Source organism: Dendrobates tinctorius, unplaced genomic scaffold, assembly GCF_039654945.1.
Source record: "Dendrobates tinctorius isolate UK_male_01 unplaced genomic scaffold, ASM3965494v1 ptg000007l, whole genome shotgun sequence".
NCBI classification, from domain to species: Eukaryota; Metazoa; Chordata; class Amphibia; order Anura; family Dendrobatidae; genus Dendrobates; species Dendrobates tinctorius.
The window spans coordinates 43,949,658-43,967,950 of NW_027361675.1; the positions used below are offsets into that span (position 1 = coordinate 43,949,658).

Here is an 18,293-nt window from a genome sequence, read left to right on the forward strand (position 1 = left end):
TCAACACGGGCAACCTCAACCATGCCATCCACAAAAAAGCTGCACAGATTGCAAGCTTAATTCTGTTAACGAACGAGACTCAGGCATGCCCCCGCGGTCTGCGTCCAGCTTACTAGAGGGACACGCGAGGCTCTGGCACGCGAGATCGGCCAATAACAGATCTGTCATGCCCTTACATGTCCGGGGCTGCACGCGTGCTACAATGAAAGGACCAGCGTGTATCGCTTACAGGTACGGATAACACACCGAACCCCGTTAGTGATGGGGATCTGGGATTACAATTCTTCCCCGCGAACAAGTTTTCCCAGTAAGTGCAGGTCAACTGTAATTCCGGAATTAGACCTAAACAGCATTCCAGAAAGAATGTGAAAAAATTAAGTGTCCAAACCACAGGTGCTGTAGCTTGCTTAACAGCTGGGCTCCTCTGCTGAGTAGCACACAGTTCTTACATAAACAGGCGGCATAACTTGGTTCACGGGTGGCCAACTCTGCTAAGTAGCATACACAGTTACTAGGCCCAAAGTATTAAGTGGTGTAAACGCAGTCAAAAACTGGTTCTTTCATAAACAGGCGGCATAGCTCGGTTCACGGGTGGGCTCCTCTTCTGAGTAGCAGACACAGTTACTAGGCCCAAAAGGATTTTCAGGACAATATGCGGTAAAAAATTATTAGAAACACACACGGTGTAGCTACTTCACAGGTGTACTACACAGCTGGCTACCAGACACCGCTACTATGCCCTAAAACTGTCTATTATCATTGAAAACCATTATTAATGTGAGAAAAAAGATACGCTTTTGTTTAACGGAACGTTCTCGAACGGAAACTCGAACAGCCGAATTTTAATCAAAGAGTTGTAGTTCGACGAATGGATCTAACACCGCCCAAAACAGCTAGAATTTGAACTTGGCCAACAGTTCCACTCAAACACCACTCATCTGTAATCAGGAGGCAGACTCAGACGGCCTCAGGCACAGTATGAATTCGACAAGATTGCAGAAAGTTGAGAAAGGTTACAATTTCACCGGATAACAGGTATATAGCTTAGTTTAAACATTTAAAATCACCGTGTTTATTTCCGAAGTCCAGCAAAGACACTCACAGCCTCAGTATGGATTAGAAAACAATCTAAAAAGTAGAAAAAAGGAAATGTTTTTGAAGCGTACACCAGTAAATACTGTTGGGGTATTTTTAAATCTTCATATATATTTCTGTCTCAGTAAGACAGTCCAGACTCTCCGCAAGAGGAAACGAGATGGATAAAAGTACAGACATAAAGTCGAGTGATTGCAGAAATTTAGGAATTACTAATCACGGGAAAAACTCCCGGGAGAATTCTCAGAGGTGATGCTGACCCTCAATTACTTTGTGTGTGGAGACAGCGAAAACAGTTCTTTGTGAAGAAAGGGTTGCTGTATCGCAGTACCGTTGATCCCATCACCGTTACTCATCTCCATCAAATTTTGATCACAGGGAGAGATGTAGACATGGTCCTCACTGCCTATCATGATCTGTCAGGTAACTTTGGAGTGAAAAAGACAGAAGCCACAGGCTATAAGCGATTCTATTGGATTGGCATGAGAGGGCACATTTAAAAATGTGGGCAGGAATGTCACACGTCTGTGAGTAGGAAAACTGTGAAAGCTGATGATAAACCACCACTGCATCTCATTGTGAGTCGACGTCCATAAGAAATGGAAGCCATTGATCATCTGAAACTAGAGCCCGGCCAGCAGGACAGGGCATAGCTACGTCTTAACAATCATCTATCAGTTCACCAAATTTGTAGTGGCAGTCTCAGGGAAGGATTTGACAGCCCAGACTACACAGCGGAGGTGCAGGGAGAGGTAAATATTGCAAATGCTGGGGCCCTGCCCAAGCAAGGGGGGCCCACTCGTGGGCGTCGGTACTGGCACTGGGCCCCTCATAGTACGCCGGTGTGTCTGACGGAGACACTTGATTGCACTATGAGGGACCCTGTGCCAGTGCCGGCGCCCAAGAGTCGGCCCACCCACCTGTCCAGGGCAATGGCACTCGCACGGTTGCGTGCGCTAGGTGGTGACCCCGGCCATGTGGGGGGAGGCAGCCCAGTTAGGGAGGTTTAAAAAATGGCATATGTTGATGTTGGACATTCAGCCGCTGCAAATTTAGGAATTGGAGAAGTCCGAGGAAGAGGAGGACAAAAGCGAGCCATTTTTATGGCAACCTATGTGTCATCAGGGGAAGGTGGGACAAAATCCTTTGAAACCCATGCATGGTTCATTTTAATGAAGGTTAGATCATCAACATTTTGGGTCAACAGATGGGTCCTTTTTTCTTTCAGGATTGAGCCAGCAGCACTGAAGACTCTTTCCGATAGCACACTAGCAGCAGGGCAAGCGAGCTCCTGTAAGGCATATTGTGCCAATTCAGGCCAGGCGTCCAGTTTAGAGGCCCAATAGTCAAAGGGGAATGACCTGTGAGGGAGAACATCGATATGGGACGAGAAATAGTTTCAAACCATAGTTGACAACTGCTGTCTCCTGTCACTTTCAATCGATGCAGTATTACCAGTCGTGTGAGCGGAACTTGAAAAATCAGTCCACAACATGGTCATGAAACCCCTGTCTCCAACGCCACTTCTGATGTGTGCACCACGAAAACCTCTTCCATGTTGCCCCCTACTGCTCGTTGGAGAACCATCACCGCTGCTGTGTGCTGGGAATGCCTCAAACAAACGGTTTGCCAGAGTTGCTTGTTTGTTAGCCAATATTAGGTCAAGGTTCTCCTGTGGCATGATGTTTTGGAATTTGCCTTTATAGCATGGATCCAGGATGCTGGCCAACCAGTAGTCATCGTTCATCATTTTGGCAATGCGGGGGTCCCTTTCTAGGATCTGCAAGGCATAATCTGACATGTGGGCCAATGTTCCATGTGTCAATGATGCACTGCCAGTGCTGGGTGGAGGAGCACTTTCTGGCAAATCCACATCCCTCCAGTTACACACAAACCATGTACCAGACCTTGCCACACCAACATTTTCTCTTGCCCCACGAGAAGCATCCTCCCCTAAATAATAATCCCCATCATCCTCCTCCTCCTCTTATTCCTCTACCTCGTCCAGGAGAGGTCCCGGAGCAGACAATGGCTGACTGTCATCAAGGCTTCCCTCCTCCTTTTCCTCATCCTCCTCGGCTGTAGACACCTGCTCCTTAATGTACGTCAAAGTTTGCATGAGCGGACACATAAGTGGGATGCTCATGCTTATGATGGCATCGTCTGCGCTTACCAGTCGTGTGCATTCCTCAAAACACTGAAGGACTTTACAGAGGTCTTTTAGCTTCGACCACTGCACACCCGACAACTCCATGTCTGCTCTCAAAGTGCCTGGCCGTGTATCCTCCCACAAATGCATTACAGCCTTCCTCTGTTCGCACAGCCTCTCAACCATGTGCAGGGTGGAGTTCCACCTTGTTGCAACGTCGATAATTAGGCGGTGCTTGGGAAGTTGGAGCAATCGCTGCAGCTTCTGCATACGACCGGAGTTTACGGGCGACCGGCGGATGTGCGAGCACTGTCTTCGGACCTTCTGGAGCAGGCCTGTTAACTCCGGATAATTATTGAGGAAGCACTGCACCACCAGGTTCAAGGTGTGAGCCAGGTAAGGTATGTGTCGGAGTTTTGAAAGGGCTATGGCTGCCACAAAATTCCGGCCGTTATCACTAACTACCTTGCCTGCCTCAAGATGTAGGCCGCCCAGCCATGACTCAGTTTGTCGCTGCAAGTAGTCGGCCAGTACCTCTGCGGTGTGTCTGTTGTCGCCCAAACACATCATCTTCAACACAGCCTACTGACGCTTACCACTAGCTGTTTGATAGTGGGACACCTCGTGTGCAACACTGGCAGCTGCGGATGGAGTGCTCGTGCGACTGCGCTCTGTGGACGAGCTTTCGCTTCTGGAGGAGGAGGAGGGTCGAACGCCTACAGCCAACTGTTTCCTATACCGTGGGATAGGCAGCACTGTCCCACCGCCGCTGTCCCCTGTGGACCCTGCATCCACCACATTAACCCAGTGCGCAGTGATGGACACGTAACGGCCCTGGCCATGCCTGCTGGACCATGCATCTGTTGAGAGGTGTACCTTTCCACTCACTGATTGCTTGAGTGCATGGACAATGCAGTCTTTCACATGAAGGTGGAGGGCTGGGATGGCTTTGCGAGAAAAGTGCCGACTGGGTAGGTCATGGCGTGGTACTGCGTAGGCCAAGAGTTCATGGAAAGCTTCGCTTTCAACCAACCGGTAGGGCATCATCTCTAACGAGATTAGTTTGGTAATGTGGGCGTTCAAACCCAGTGTACGCGGATGAGAGGATGAGTACTTTCTTGTCCTACTCAGTCTCTGGTAGGGTGAGCTGGACTTGAGAGCGGCATATGGTGGAACTAGCGGTGGACATGGCGGACTGAGAGAGGGTTGATGATGGTGATGGAGTTTGTGTTCTTTCTGATGGCCTAGATTCAGTCTTTCGTAGCAATAACATTGTGATTCCCTGACTGCTTTCGCCTTGCAACGACACCTCAACATTTGCTGCTGGTGGTGTGCTAAACGGTGGGCGTACAGTGGGGGAAACGATGTAGCGTTGCTGACTACCTTCATTGGGAGCAGTTGCACAGGTGGTACGTGAGGTTTGGTAGTCCATCCACGCTTGCAAGTGCATGTGGTTAAATGTCTAAGCATGCAACTGGTATTCAAATTTGCGCACTTCTTACAGATAACCTTTGCCTGATCATTAGGATTTTGTTCAAAAAAGTGCCACACTGCACTCTTCCTACTATGGAAGACATTTTGAGGCCTTGCACACTGTGCTAATTTGACCGTCTGGCCTAGCTGTCCTGCAACTCTTTTGGTTTTTGTAACCCGTTTTTGGACTGCTCCGGGCCTGCCAGATAACAGCTGTTGCGATGTCGATGCCTGCTGCGGATGCTCCTCCTCCTCTTCTGAGCTATTGGCAGCGGCACCCTCTTCCCCCAATGGATGCCAATCTGGGTCAACAACTGGGTCATCCATCACCTCCTCTTCAATGTCATGTGCACCTTTCTCTGTGTCACCATGCAAGGTGGTATAGTATGCGGGAAGGGGCACCTGAGTTTCATCAGGGTCAGATTCTGGCTCAGTACACTGCGAGGACAATGTAGTACTCTGAGTGAATGTACCAGCAGATAAATCTAGCAGTGGCTGTGCATCAGTGCGCTCCATTTCAAATTATTCTTGGACTGGGTAATTCATGATTTGACTTGATAACTCAGGCATGGTATATTGAAAAGAGCTCCATGGAGTAATCTGTAGTGTGGCCTGTCGCATCCTTTACTTTTGGTAGGGGTGAAGGACACAAGGAAAGGTGTGATTCCTGACCATGAGCCTCCAATGACGACTCAGTGCTTTTATTTTTTGAAAGTTCAGAAGAGGAGGCGATAGAGCTGGAGGCTGTGTCAGCAATGTAAGCCAAAACTTGTTCCTGAAGCTCTGGCTTTAAAAGCGGTTTACCTACTCCCAGAAAAGGGAGCCTTCGAGGCCTTGTGGAGCCAGACGATGACGCAGGCTCAACACCTCCTGCATTAGGTGCTATTGTGCTTTTGCCACTACCAGCAGATCCACCACCACCAACATCATCATTACCAGCTGGCAACCCCTGCCCACTTCCACGGCCTCTTCCAACACACTGCCTCCAGCAATATGGTACTGTAAAACAAGGTACAAGGTGTATATAGTATTGGGGAGAATTTGAATCTCCCTACAGACTTGAGGACACTGAACTATTATCTCAGGCCCAGTGTAGATTACACCCCAATATAACTGGCGGAAATTGGATGGTGTATAAAATGTCTATATAGGACTGGGGAGAATTTGAATCTCCCTATAGACTTGATGACACTGAACTAATATCTCAGGCCTAGTGTAGATTACACCTCAATATAACAGGCTGAAATTGGATGGTGTATAAAATGTCTATATAGGACTGGGGAGAATTTGAATCTCCCTACAGACTTGAGGACACTGAACTATTATCTCAGGCCCAGTGTAGATTACACCTCAATATAACAGGCTGAAATTGGATGGTGTATAAAATGTCTATATAGGACTAGGGAGAATTTGAATCGCCCTACAGACTTGAGGACACTGAACTATTATCTCAGGCCCAGTGTAGATTACACCTCAATATAACTGGTGGAAATTGGATGGTGTATAAAATGTCTATATAGGACTGGGGAGAATTTGAATCTCCCTACAGACTTGATGACACTGAACTAATATCTCAGGCCCAGTGTAGATTACACCTCAATATAACAGGCTGAAATTGGATGGTGTATAAAATGTCTATATAGGACTGGGAAGAATTTGAATCTCCCTACAGACTTGAGGACACTGAAATAATATCTCAGGCCCAGTGTAGATTACACCTCAATATAACAGGCTGAAATTGGATGGTGTATAAAATGTCTATATAGGACTGGGGAGACTTTGAATCTCCCTAGAGATTTTAGGAAGCTGACAGTGATGCTCTCAGTCCCAAGTATGGCAGCAGGCAGCCTAATAAGCAGGACTGCTGCACACAAAAGTGTGGAAAAATGAACGCTTGGTAACTGGGCAAAAAAGAAGATGAAAAGTATTTTTGCTTTTAAAAAAGCAGTGTGCACAGCAGTGTGCAAACAGAAATGCAGCTATCAGGGAGCCTTATAAGGCAGCCTAATAACCAACAGAGCTGATGCACCAAAATATAGCCTCCCCTTGCACTGCACACTAACTGGTGTGTTGTACAGGCAAAATCGCTAGCAGCAGAAGCAGTTTTTTGTATCTTCTTCCCTGCCTAACGCTCTCCCTACAGAATCAGCAGCAGCAGCAGCTCTCCGTATTCTGAGATCAGCAGAAGTAAGATGGCGGTTGGCGTGCATGCCCTTTTATAGCCCCTGTGACGCCACACAAAGCAAGCCAATCACTTGCATGCCCTTCTCAAAGATGGGGGTGACCGCTGCCTATGTCATCGCGTTGCCCACAGTGTGCATCCTCCATCATTGGTTGAAAAAGGGCGCTGAAGCATCATTTGAAACGCGACTTTGGCGCCATGGTCGACGACCTCGTGGCCGACCTCACGCTGTGGTCAGGTTTCGTTTCATGAAACCCGACTTTTGCGAAAGTCGGCGTCTTTTGAAATTGATCGACCCGTTTCGCTCCACTCTACCCATGGCTGTTGTTTTTATAAAGCTTAGGTTAGAGGAGGCTGGGTTTTTATAAAGCTGAGAAATTTGTATCTCCTGGCCTTTCATGATGATAGTGAACAAGCCAAAACCCTTACAGGCTAATTATTGTCTGAATCCTTGGTCAAAGTCATCTGAGCACAAAAATCTCCAAGGGTACCTAAACTTTTGTACTGGCTCATTTCCATTTTTGTAGTTTGTAAAATTAACAAAAATTACATTTTTTTGCCTAAAATAAAAAGAAATGTACAATCTTTAACTAGACTTTTTAGATATAATTTCATGTTCAACTTGCTTAACTGTTCGCAATAACAGTAATTTTGACCAATTGTGCCCAAAGTTTTACATGCCTTGCCACTGTATATGCAGATTATGTAGTGAAATGTGTTGACAGTTTCTCTTGAAATATATTTGTTTGTTATTTTCTTCTTAATTTGAGATGTTATTTTGTTCATAGGTGGCAGGAACCCAATATCTGCACAGTGTTGTTGGACCAACAATAAATCGTATCTTTGAAGAGAAAAAATATATTGAACTTGATCCCAGTAAAGTAGAGATAAAAGAAGCAGGGTAAGTTGTGCAAAAAGATTTTAGAAATGAGTGTAAAATGGGGTTAACGAATGGGCCCATATAATAATTTATCACCTTTGCAAAAAATAGGTGATAAGTTGCTGATTGCTGGAAATCACTGATCAGAGAATGGGACTCTAGAGACTTCAGGTTGAATAGAAGGATGGTCAAGCATGCACAACATCACTTCATTTATTATGTATATGACAGATGAAATAGCCGACCTCCATTCTCAGAACTGGTGGGGAATCAGTGGTCCAACCCCTAGTCATCAAAAGTTTATCACTTAGTGGACAATAATGCAAGAAGAATGCAAAAATAACAAAATTGATGATACAACTAGGGTATAAATAACATGTGGACGAAGTCTCTCTTACCCTCTGGATACCCTAAATTTATAAACCTTCCTGGCTGTGGAGTTTGGCACCCTAGCTTGAGCGCAATGTGGCGCCCTGCTCACCGACGGTTGTCCCGACTCCCTATGTTCCCTAGTGCACCCTATTGCTGGATAGCTTAACCGACAGAACACCAATAATACAGAACACCATTTTACATGAATGTACTAATGTTAAACAGTATACAAGAGAGTAAATAAATCGATCACAATTAATCCAGATACCTAAAAACAATTTGGTAAAACAATCTAAACGACTAGCGCCTACACCAGTGCCAGCTATATAAATATATAATATTAGGTGTATGGTCCGAAATAACACTTGAACAAGGTCACAGATGTACAATTATCCCCGTCAAGTGGGTGTCAAGTTGTCATATAGTACCACTGCAGCTGTCTAGTTTGTAAGCACTGTGCTGAAGCAGCCTAGGATTAAGAGGAAACAGCGCACTCCAGCAATCCCAGCCTCAAAGCTGTGCTTACAAGCTCCAAAGAAAAGAGCTTGTAGCCACTGTTAATTTTCTGCTGTCTGGCAGAGGTGGTTGGTCTCCAAGACAACGAGCTGTAAACTAAAGACAAATGGTATCTTGAAAAAATTAATAAGCAGTAAATGGCAAAATTGATTGTTTTTAAAAGCCCTATCCAAAAATCCCAATTTATGAACATGGGAATAAACCTTTACAGGAGTTTTCCACTTCTGTGATTTCAGAACCATGTGTAAATGATCAGGACTTCCTGAGATTCATATTGTGAAGGACATTCTGACCTGCTAGGAAACGGCGCATTACTTCTGTATCATCGATCTGTGCATACATACAGATGTAACAGAGCGGAGTTTGTTTCTGTAGCAGAGCTCATCGGCTCATTGTTCTGTAATAACAAATGGTGTTATCTGTGGTTTTCTATGGCGCTGCAGATAAACCTGTATTATTAAAAGAGTGTACAAAAAAATGATTTGCTTCAGCCATACATCAGAAACACTACTGTGATAACACGCATATACTCCACCTCGAGGCCTTGTATTTTACATATCACTTTAATACGACATGCACTACTGGTCTCTAGGAGTCTTATTGCATACAGTTCTGTGTAAACCTTAACAATGAGCTAATGACAACAGGTTGCATGTTTCACCTTCCGCTGACTGTTTGGAAAATATCAATTTAAGAGCAAAGGGAAGTATATTTCTTGGTCTTAAACTAACAGCAAAGCTTATTAAGTCTGCCAGTAAATTACTAAACACATCCAATAAACTGAGGGTTTGGCCCATCCTTAACCTGCAGTTGACTTCAAGTAAATTGTGTTATGTTGCTAAAGCATTATTTATTAGGAAATGTGTTAGAGTGGTCAGACAATGCTTACTTACTGCAGCTTCCTGTAAAAGGTTCTGATTTAGTAGGTAATTGTAAGTTGTGTTGTGAAGTTGCACGTAGCTTGTATGTAAAAAAAAAATCTTGTTTCTTCTAATTAATAATAACCATTTAAAAAATTATTAGTATATTGTCCCTCCCACAATGGCGACTGTAATAGGAAATTCATCCACTGAAGGGCAGTTTTACTGTAATCTATATATACACACGTGGTCAAATTGTTGGTACTCCTCGTTTAATGACAGAAAAATCCACAATGGTCACAGGAATAACTTGAATCTGACAAAAGTAATAATAAATAAAAAATCTATGAAAACGAACAAAGTCAGACAATGCTTTTCAACCATGCTTCCACAGAATTTAAAAAAATAAAACTCATGAAATAGGCCTGGACAGAAATGATGGTACCCCTAACTTAATATTTTGTTGCACAACATTTTGAGGCAATCAAACGATTCCTGTAACTGTCAATGAGACTTCTGCAGCTCTCGACAGGTATTTTGGCCCACTCCTCAAGAGCAAACCGCTCCAGTTGTCTCGTGTTTGAAGGTTGCCTTTACCAGACGGCATGTTTCAGCTCTTTCCAAAGATACTCAATAGGATTTAGGTCAGGGCTCATAGAAGGCCACTTCAGAATAGTCCAGTGTTTTCCTCTTAGCCATTCTTGGGTGTTTTTAGCTGTGTGTTTTGGGTCATTATCCTGTTGCAAGACCCATGACCTGTGACTGAGACCAAGCTTTCTGACACTGGGCAGCACATTTCTCTCTAGAATCCCTCGATAGTCTTGAGATTTCATTGTACCCTGCGCAGATTCTAGACACCCTGTGCCAGATGCAGCAAAGCAGCCCCAGAACATAACAGAGCCTCCTCCATGTTTCACAATAGGGACAGTGTTCTTTTCTTGATATGCTTAATTTTTCCATTTGTGAACATAGAGCTGATGTGACTTGCCAAAAAAATCCATTTTTGTCTCATCTGTCGATAGTACATTCTCCCAGAAGCTTTATGGCTACCTCTGGCGAGCACATGGAGGGCTGTGCGGTCCTCCAAAGAAATGCTACCCCCACACCATTACTGACCCACTGCCAAATCAGTCATGCTGAAGGATGTTGCAGGCAGCAGATCGCTCTCCATGGCATCTCCAGACTGTCATGTCTGTCACATGTGCTCAGTGTGAACCTGCTTTTATCTGTGAAGAGCACAGGGCGCCAGTGGTGGATTTGCCAATCATGGTGTTCTGTGGCAAATGCCAAGCGTCTTGCACGGTGTTGGGCTATGTGCTCAACCCCCATCTGTGGACGTCGGGCCCTCAGACCAGCCTCATGGAGTAGATTTCTAACCGTTTGTGCAGACATATGCACATTTTTGGCCTGCTGGAGGTCATTTTGCAGGGCTCTGGCAGTGCTCCTCCTGTTCCTCCTTGCACAAAGGCTGAGGTAGCGGTCTTGCAGCTGGGTTGTTGCCCTCCTACGGCCCCCTCCACATCTCCTGGTGTACTGGCCTGTCTCCTGGAAGCATCTCAATCCTATGGACACTATGCTGACAAACACAGCAAACCTTCTTGCCACAGCTCACATTGATGTGCCATCCTGGATGAGCTGCACTAACTGAGCCACTTGTGTGGGTTGTAGAGTCCGTCTCATGCTACCACGAGTGTGAAAGCACAACCAACATTCAAATTGACCAAAACATCAGCCAGAAAGCATTGGTACTGAGATGTGGTGTTAGGCGTTGGGTTTCTGCCATTGCACATCAGGAATCCCGAGCCTTGCACTCGGCGGTCTCCCATTCTCCTTTGGCCGCAGAGGAGCCTGCTCAGCAGACTCGTCGTTCCCAGTGCTCTGCTCAGACCAGCACTGTGGGCTTGCTTGCTGCTGCCACCTCTGGTCCACCTTTAGCAATGCAGGCTGGCTGTCACGTCCACCATGTCTGTTTTGCCTCATGAACCCCTGGAGCGGTGTGCACGCGCACCTTGTGTCTGCTATCCTGCTTGTTCCCTAGAGCAGTGTGCACACTCACCTCATGTCTGCTGAGCTGCAAGATGCCTGCGTTTCTGCTTTGCCTTCTGTGATCTTCTCGTCATGTCTAGAATCCCTGATCATGTGACGTTTCCTAGGATCCTGCACTGTCTGGTTCTGCAATCATCTCGTCATGTCTGAAACCTTGATCATGTGACGTTTCCTAAGGTCCTGCACTGTCTGGTTCTGCAATCACCTCGTCATGTCTGAAACTCTGATCATGTGACCTTTCCTAGGATCCTGCACTGTCTGGTTCAGTGATCATCTCGTCTTGTCTGAAACCCTGATCATGTGACTGCTCTCTGTGATTCTGGAGCATCTGAACTATGAAGTTCTCCCCTGGTCCTGACCCGGAAGAGGAGGTGCTGTGCCCTATATCAGGCCGCCCCTTCCTTTGCTCAGGGCCTGATTATTGTGTTGCTTCCCTGCACGGGTCTTGGTCTGTGGGGTTGCGCCCTCTACTCTGTGCCCTTGCACTTTGCTCTGTAGTGCGTCTCTGCACACGCTCCGTGCTCGTATTCCATCTCTTGTCTTGTGTCATGTCTTATGTTGTCTCTCGTGCCATGTTTGTCTTTGCCTTGCTTTGCCTTGTAGTCCTTCCGCTGTTCTCTGCTTTAGTTTGTTTTGCTATGTCTCGCCTTAGCTATTCTTTGACTTGTAGTCCTTCCTCTGTTCTCTGCCTTGCCTGTTTCGCCATGTCTGGTCTTTGCTATTCTGAGCCTTGTAGTACTTCTCATGTTCTTGTCTCAGCCTGGTTTTCCACACTCTGTCCTCTGGTGCTCTCTTGCACATTTCCAAGTCTAGTCCCAAGGTTCTCCCTTGGCCCGGCTCTGGGTTTCGGCCTACGCTCCGCTGCTAGACTCTGTCCTCGCTCTGACCTGGCTTTGTTTCTGCCTATGTTCCTCTCCATGTTCCGTACCTTGTTTCTTGCCTAGTCTTGCCTTGTTCCTTGCCTTGTCCTTGCCTTGAACCCCGGCGTGGGTTCCCCTTGCCCGCCTCCTGTGCCAAGGTCGTGCCTCGTGCTGGCGTTACAGCCGTGTGCACTGGCCAGTGAGGTGTGCATCCCGCGTGGCTCCTAGCACGCAGCCCTTCCTTGAACCCGGGCGTGGCTCCTAGCACGCACCCTGCTTTGAACCCTGGCGTGGCTCCTAGCACGCACCCTGTCCTGAACCTGGCGTGGCTCCTAGCACCAAGGTTCCTTTGCCCGCCTCCTGTGCCAAGGTCGTGCCTTGTGCTGGCGTTACAGCCGTGTGCACTGGCCAGTGAGGTGTGCGTCCCGCGTGGCTCCTAGCACGCGTCCTGCCTTGAACCCTGGCGTGGCTCCTAGCACGCACCCTGCCTTGAACCCTGGCGTGGCTCCTAGCACGCACCCTGCCTTGAACCCTGACCTTGGCGTGTCTCTACACACGCACTCTGTCTTGTACCTTGTGCCTTGGTGTGTCTCTACACACGCACTCTGTCTAGTACCTTGTGCTTTGGCGTGTCTCTACACACGCACTCTGTCTTGTACCTTGTGCTTTGGCGTGTCTCTACACATGCACCCTGTCTCGTTTTGTGAACCCTGGCGTGTCCCCTACACACGCACCTTGCCTTGCACCTCGCTTTGAACCCTGGCGTGTCCCCTACACATGCACCTCGCTTTGAACCCTGGCGTGTCCCCTACACATGCACCTCGCTTTGAACCCTGGCGTGTCCCCTACACACGCACCTTGCCTTGCACCTAGCCTTGGATCTTGGCGTGTTCCCTAACACGCACCATGCCTGGATATCTGTCATGCCTCCTTGCCTGAACCCTGGTTTGCCTGCCGGATCCCGGAACCTGCCGATCGCTGCCAGAGATCGTAAGCTGGATGACTGCGGCCTGATGTCCGGAGCTGATGTCCGCAGCCTGATGCCTTGATCATCTCGATCGTTACCAGCGGTCCGGAGTCCGATGCCATTGTGCCTTTACCTGTACCTAGGCGTGCCACCTGGCACATACTATGCTATGGAACTTGGCGTGCCCGCACGCGCACCTTGCACGTTTTGCTTGTTTTCACGTTTGCACTGAATGTAATCCTGAAGATCTTAATGAAGATACCTTGCACTTACGTTTTGTCTTGTCTTGCTTCCTGCTTGTCCCTGGTCATCAGACACTGCCATAGTGTCCCCCTGAGCCGGCCGCATGTGTTGTGCAGCCTAGCCTGTTAAGCGCCCAGGCTTAGGTGTAGGTAGGTCAGAGTCAGTGACAGGCATTGGTCTCCACCAGTGGCTCGGCACGCCACAGTGCACGTGCTCTACACACTGAAGTCAGCATCTATACCGGCGTCCGCAGTTGCGACACCGCGCGCTCAGAAGGTCTAGTGGGACTCTCACCCCGTGTCCTTGGGGCAGGGTTCTGTGACCGCTTTCTGTGCGCTCCTTGGCCGGGCTCTGTGAGTTTACCGATGTTTATGTTCAGCGGTAGTACGGCTCTGTGACTTAACAGAGTCGCTGCTGTTCACACTGGGTGTCGTTAACTCACATGTGACCTTCCCACACCGCTTTATACTTCCACCTTTACTTTGCAGCAGTGTACCACCTCTGCACGGTGGACCCCAGGCTGCGAACGCACCTACTATTATTTTATAATTTGGTGCGTTCTGCCAGCCCTAACATGTGGTCTGTGGTCCCCACTTGCAGATCCACTGCTTTATTGAGGGTGTCTTAATAATTGCCAATAATTTCCATCTGTTGTCTATTCCATTTGCACAACAGCATGTGAAATTGTCAATCAGTGTTGCTTCCTAAGTGGACAGTTTGATTTCACAGAAGTTTGATTTACTTGCAGTTGTATTCTGTTTATTAAGTGTTCCCTTTATTTTTTTGAGCAGTGTATATATAAAGCTTGCAAATATATTTTTCCGGTCAGCCAATAAAGGTTAGATATGAGCGAATATGTTCGGTTCCCTCTTTGTTCGGCAAGCTATAACGCTTACCAAAGAAGCTGCAGAGGGCACCCTCCTTTTTCTCCTCTCGCTTCCTCAAACTCAATGTGGATAAATCTGAACTGATCATCTTAACCCCATCTCACAGATCTTCCTTACCCGACCTTTCTATAACAATTGACAACATCACGCTTTCCCCCGTACCAGAGGTCCGCTGCCTCGGAGTAACCCTTGACTCTGCCCTGTCCTTCAAACCGCACATCCAAGCTCTCTCCACCTCCTGTCGCCTCCAGCTCAAAAATATTTCCAGAATCCGTCCCTTCCTCAATCTACTAAAATGCTTGTGCATGCCCTCATCGTCCCCACCTCGGCTATTGCAACATCATTTTCTGTGGCCTCCCTGCTAACACCCTTGCACCTCTCCAGTCCATCCTCAACTCTGCCGCCCGACTAACTCATCTCTCACCTCGCTACTCCTCCACTTCTTCCCTCTGCAAATCTCTTCACTGGCTCTCATTCCCTCAGCGTATCCAATTCAAATTACTAATACTGACCTACAAGGCCATATACAACCTGTCTCCTCCATACATCTCTGAACTAATCTCCCGATACCTTCCCTCACGTAATCTCCGGTCCTCCCAAGACCTCCTTCTCTCCTCCACGCTTATTTGCTCCTCACCCAACCGCCTCCAAGACTTTTCCTGAATAACCCCCATCCTATGGAATTCCCTGCCCCAACACGTCCGGCTATCAACCGCACTCGGATCCTTCAGACGGAACCTGAAAACCCATCTCTTCAAGAAAGCTTACAGCCTGCAATGATCCCCGCTGCCTCCTCACCACTACTGGAGCTACCTCCTCACCATCCCTGGAGCTGCTGCAACCCCCCAACCTACTGTCTCCTTCCCCACCATCCTGTAGCATGTAAGCCCGAAAGGGCAGGGTCCTCTCTCCCCTCTATATCAGTCTGTGATTGTTAGTTTGTTTAATGTAAGTGATATCTTTAATTTGTATGTAACCCCTTCTCATGTACAGCACCATGGAACCAATGGTGCTTTATAAATAAATAATAATAATAATAAATAATTATATGGCCCAAAATATATTGACATCTGAATATATTCTCAATATGTGCTTCCTGCATATCTAATACCTAAACTGCTGAAATACCATCGGCACCCCAGAAAAGGTATTTATGTGATTTTATAGGGCTGCAGATATGTCTTTCTATACTGCCACAAGAGCTTGGGTGGGTGGCACAGACGGCTTGTGAATCATTATACTTCAGACCACGGTTATGTACAAATCTGATAACTTTTTCAGCATCAAATGTGTCAAAAAATTCTTATGGCCATTAAACAGGGTCATTATCATGGTGAAACAGGAGAAGGCCATCTTGTAGAATAATGGCATATCACAAGTATATATATGCTGACGCTTTTTCAGCGGTAATGGTCTGATCTCTGCGGTTACCTGCACAGCCGGGTGGCCTGAGGCATCACTGTGCAATCAGAACTGTCCATGCTGTTACTTGATGCAAATCCACCAAGTATGACCGGGACACATGGTATCAATAATTGGCTGTAACTATACTTGCCATGTATCCACAAGGAATTTAACGCCTATCATCAACTACCATAAAGGTTCAAAAATAACAAAAAGATGATCAGAAGGCAACTTTTACAAAAAATAGAAGATTTTATTAGAAAAAATATTACTTTAAAATACATAACACCAATGGAGGGACAAGGGGAAATAGAAAAAACACATATGTATAGTGCGATCACACACACAAAATGACGCACACATCCAGGCACATAGAACATTTATAACAATATATATCTAATAGATAAGTGTCCCAAAATGATCTCTGATTAACAATAAATAAGCCGCAGGTGGCACAATATAATTATATTGCCATATCACATATATATATAACCACACCAAAATGTCACCTGGGAATGCAAATTATAGCAGCTTATACATGCATATGCAAAGACCGCAGAAACCCGCCTATCCACATTGCTTACACACCACTATGTCTGCCATAATGACCGCTATACTAACAAGGGACACTGCCCAATAAATTGTAATAATTACCAGTGGGTGACTGTCAGGGGGTTGCTCCAGTGCCTAGATAGCGCATCCGCCCCGACGCGCGTTTCGGACCTGCCTTTTTCAAGGGGCCTCTTTTTTTTCATCCCATTTCCCATTCTGCTTTATGTTGGACCCTTCTCCCCCAAAATATTGTTCGATATGTGAGAGCCAAACTTTCTCCTTGGTCTGGAAATCCATATCAAACAAGAATCCTGTGCAAAACACAGCAAAGATTAGACAAATCCACTAAGTATGACCGGGACACATGGTATCAATAATTGGCTGTAACTATACTTGCCATGTATCCACAAGGAATTTAACGCCTATCATCAACTACCATAAAGGTTCAAAAATAACAGTGACCAAGATCATGTTAGCACAATGGTGGAAGAAAGCAGAGGTTCCCAAGTTTTCAGACATACTTGACAAGATAGGCCAACACAGCGATTTAGAACACAGATTTGCGATTAACAACAAACACATCCACAAATATACTAAAAAATAGAAGACCTGGAACAACAAATTTCATATCAAATAGACTTAACAAGAGGCAGTATATTTTGAAGTTTAAACTTGGGCGCTCTAGTACTGAGATGCTGTATCTCCTTCCAAGAATGTTACCCCATAATAAGGATTGTCGATTTTTTTTTTTCTTTCCTTTTATGTTGTTATTCGATATATGTTATTTTATGCCTATTTGTGGGTTCTCTAGTTTTTAAATTTTTTTCCGTACCTGTACAAGGTTGTTTATTACCCACTCCCTTCCCTCCCTTCCTACCTTCCTTACTCTACCCTGTTTATTTCTAAAAAGCCAATAAAATTATTTGAAAACAAAAAAAATAAAAAAATAAAAATAACAAAAAGATGATCAGAAGGCAACTTTTACCAAAAAATAGAAAATTTTATATTACTTTAAAATACATAGCACCAATGGAGGGACATATGCTGACGCTTTTTCAGCGGTAAAGGTCTGATCTCTGCGGTTACCTGCACAGCCGGGTGGCCTGAAGCATCACTGTGCAATCAGAACTGTCCATGCTCTTACTTGATGCAGCATACAATTCTTTAGCGTGTCACTGAGCACTATAGCATTAAGATTTCTCTTCACAGGAGGTCCAACCAAAATCACAAAAAAACAGCTCTCGCCTAGTACTTCTCATACAGACTGGAAGGATTTTCTTAGCATTCATAAATTCAGATCTGTTCGTTATACTGCCAAGTGGTACATTAGTATAATAGTGGTACGCTTCACGGTTTATACTACTCAATCTGACGTTGGGCATGAGGAACTCAGGTTCTCTCCTGAAGCTCAACGGTGGAAACAGAATGTATGCACAGTTGTACTGACATTGCTTCTGAGATACAGTGATATCAGATCTGGCTCATGAAATCACTTAGGTTACATACTGTATTTGTATCATTGTATGAATCTGCAGACTATGTCTTCATGCAAATCAGATGCAAAGTGCACTTTGTAGTATCGGAGGATGTCAAGAAGCTTTCCTCTAGAAAGGAGAAAACTGACTCTGTAGTGTCACATAGTTCAGTAAGGTACCTTCACACTTCAGTGATTTTTCTTGTACACAAAAGAATAGTCTAGGTTTCATTAGTGTTTGTGATCCGAGTTTCATCAGAGCTTGGTCACTTTCATCAGTTTTTAGGCTTGGTCATACTGTCGTATAGTCTCTCATGCAAGAGAATCGGGCCG

At 46.0% G+C, this 18,293-nt stretch overlaps 1 protein-coding gene across 3 annotated transcripts in view; it reads left to right on the top strand.

The window, feature by feature from the left end:
* LOC141088097 (ras GTPase-activating protein 4-like) overlaps positions 1–18,293 on the top strand; it is a 255,740-nt gene that overhangs the window by 170,072 nt on the left and 67,375 nt on the right. For all 3 annotated transcript variants that reach the window (XM_073574034.1, XM_073574043.1, XM_073574053.1), the window contains exon 12: positions 7,688–7,800. In XM_073574034.1, coding sequence (XP_073430135.1) covers positions 7,688–7,800 — 113 coding nt within the window. The remainder of the gene's footprint in view (positions 1–7,687; positions 7,801–18,293) is intronic.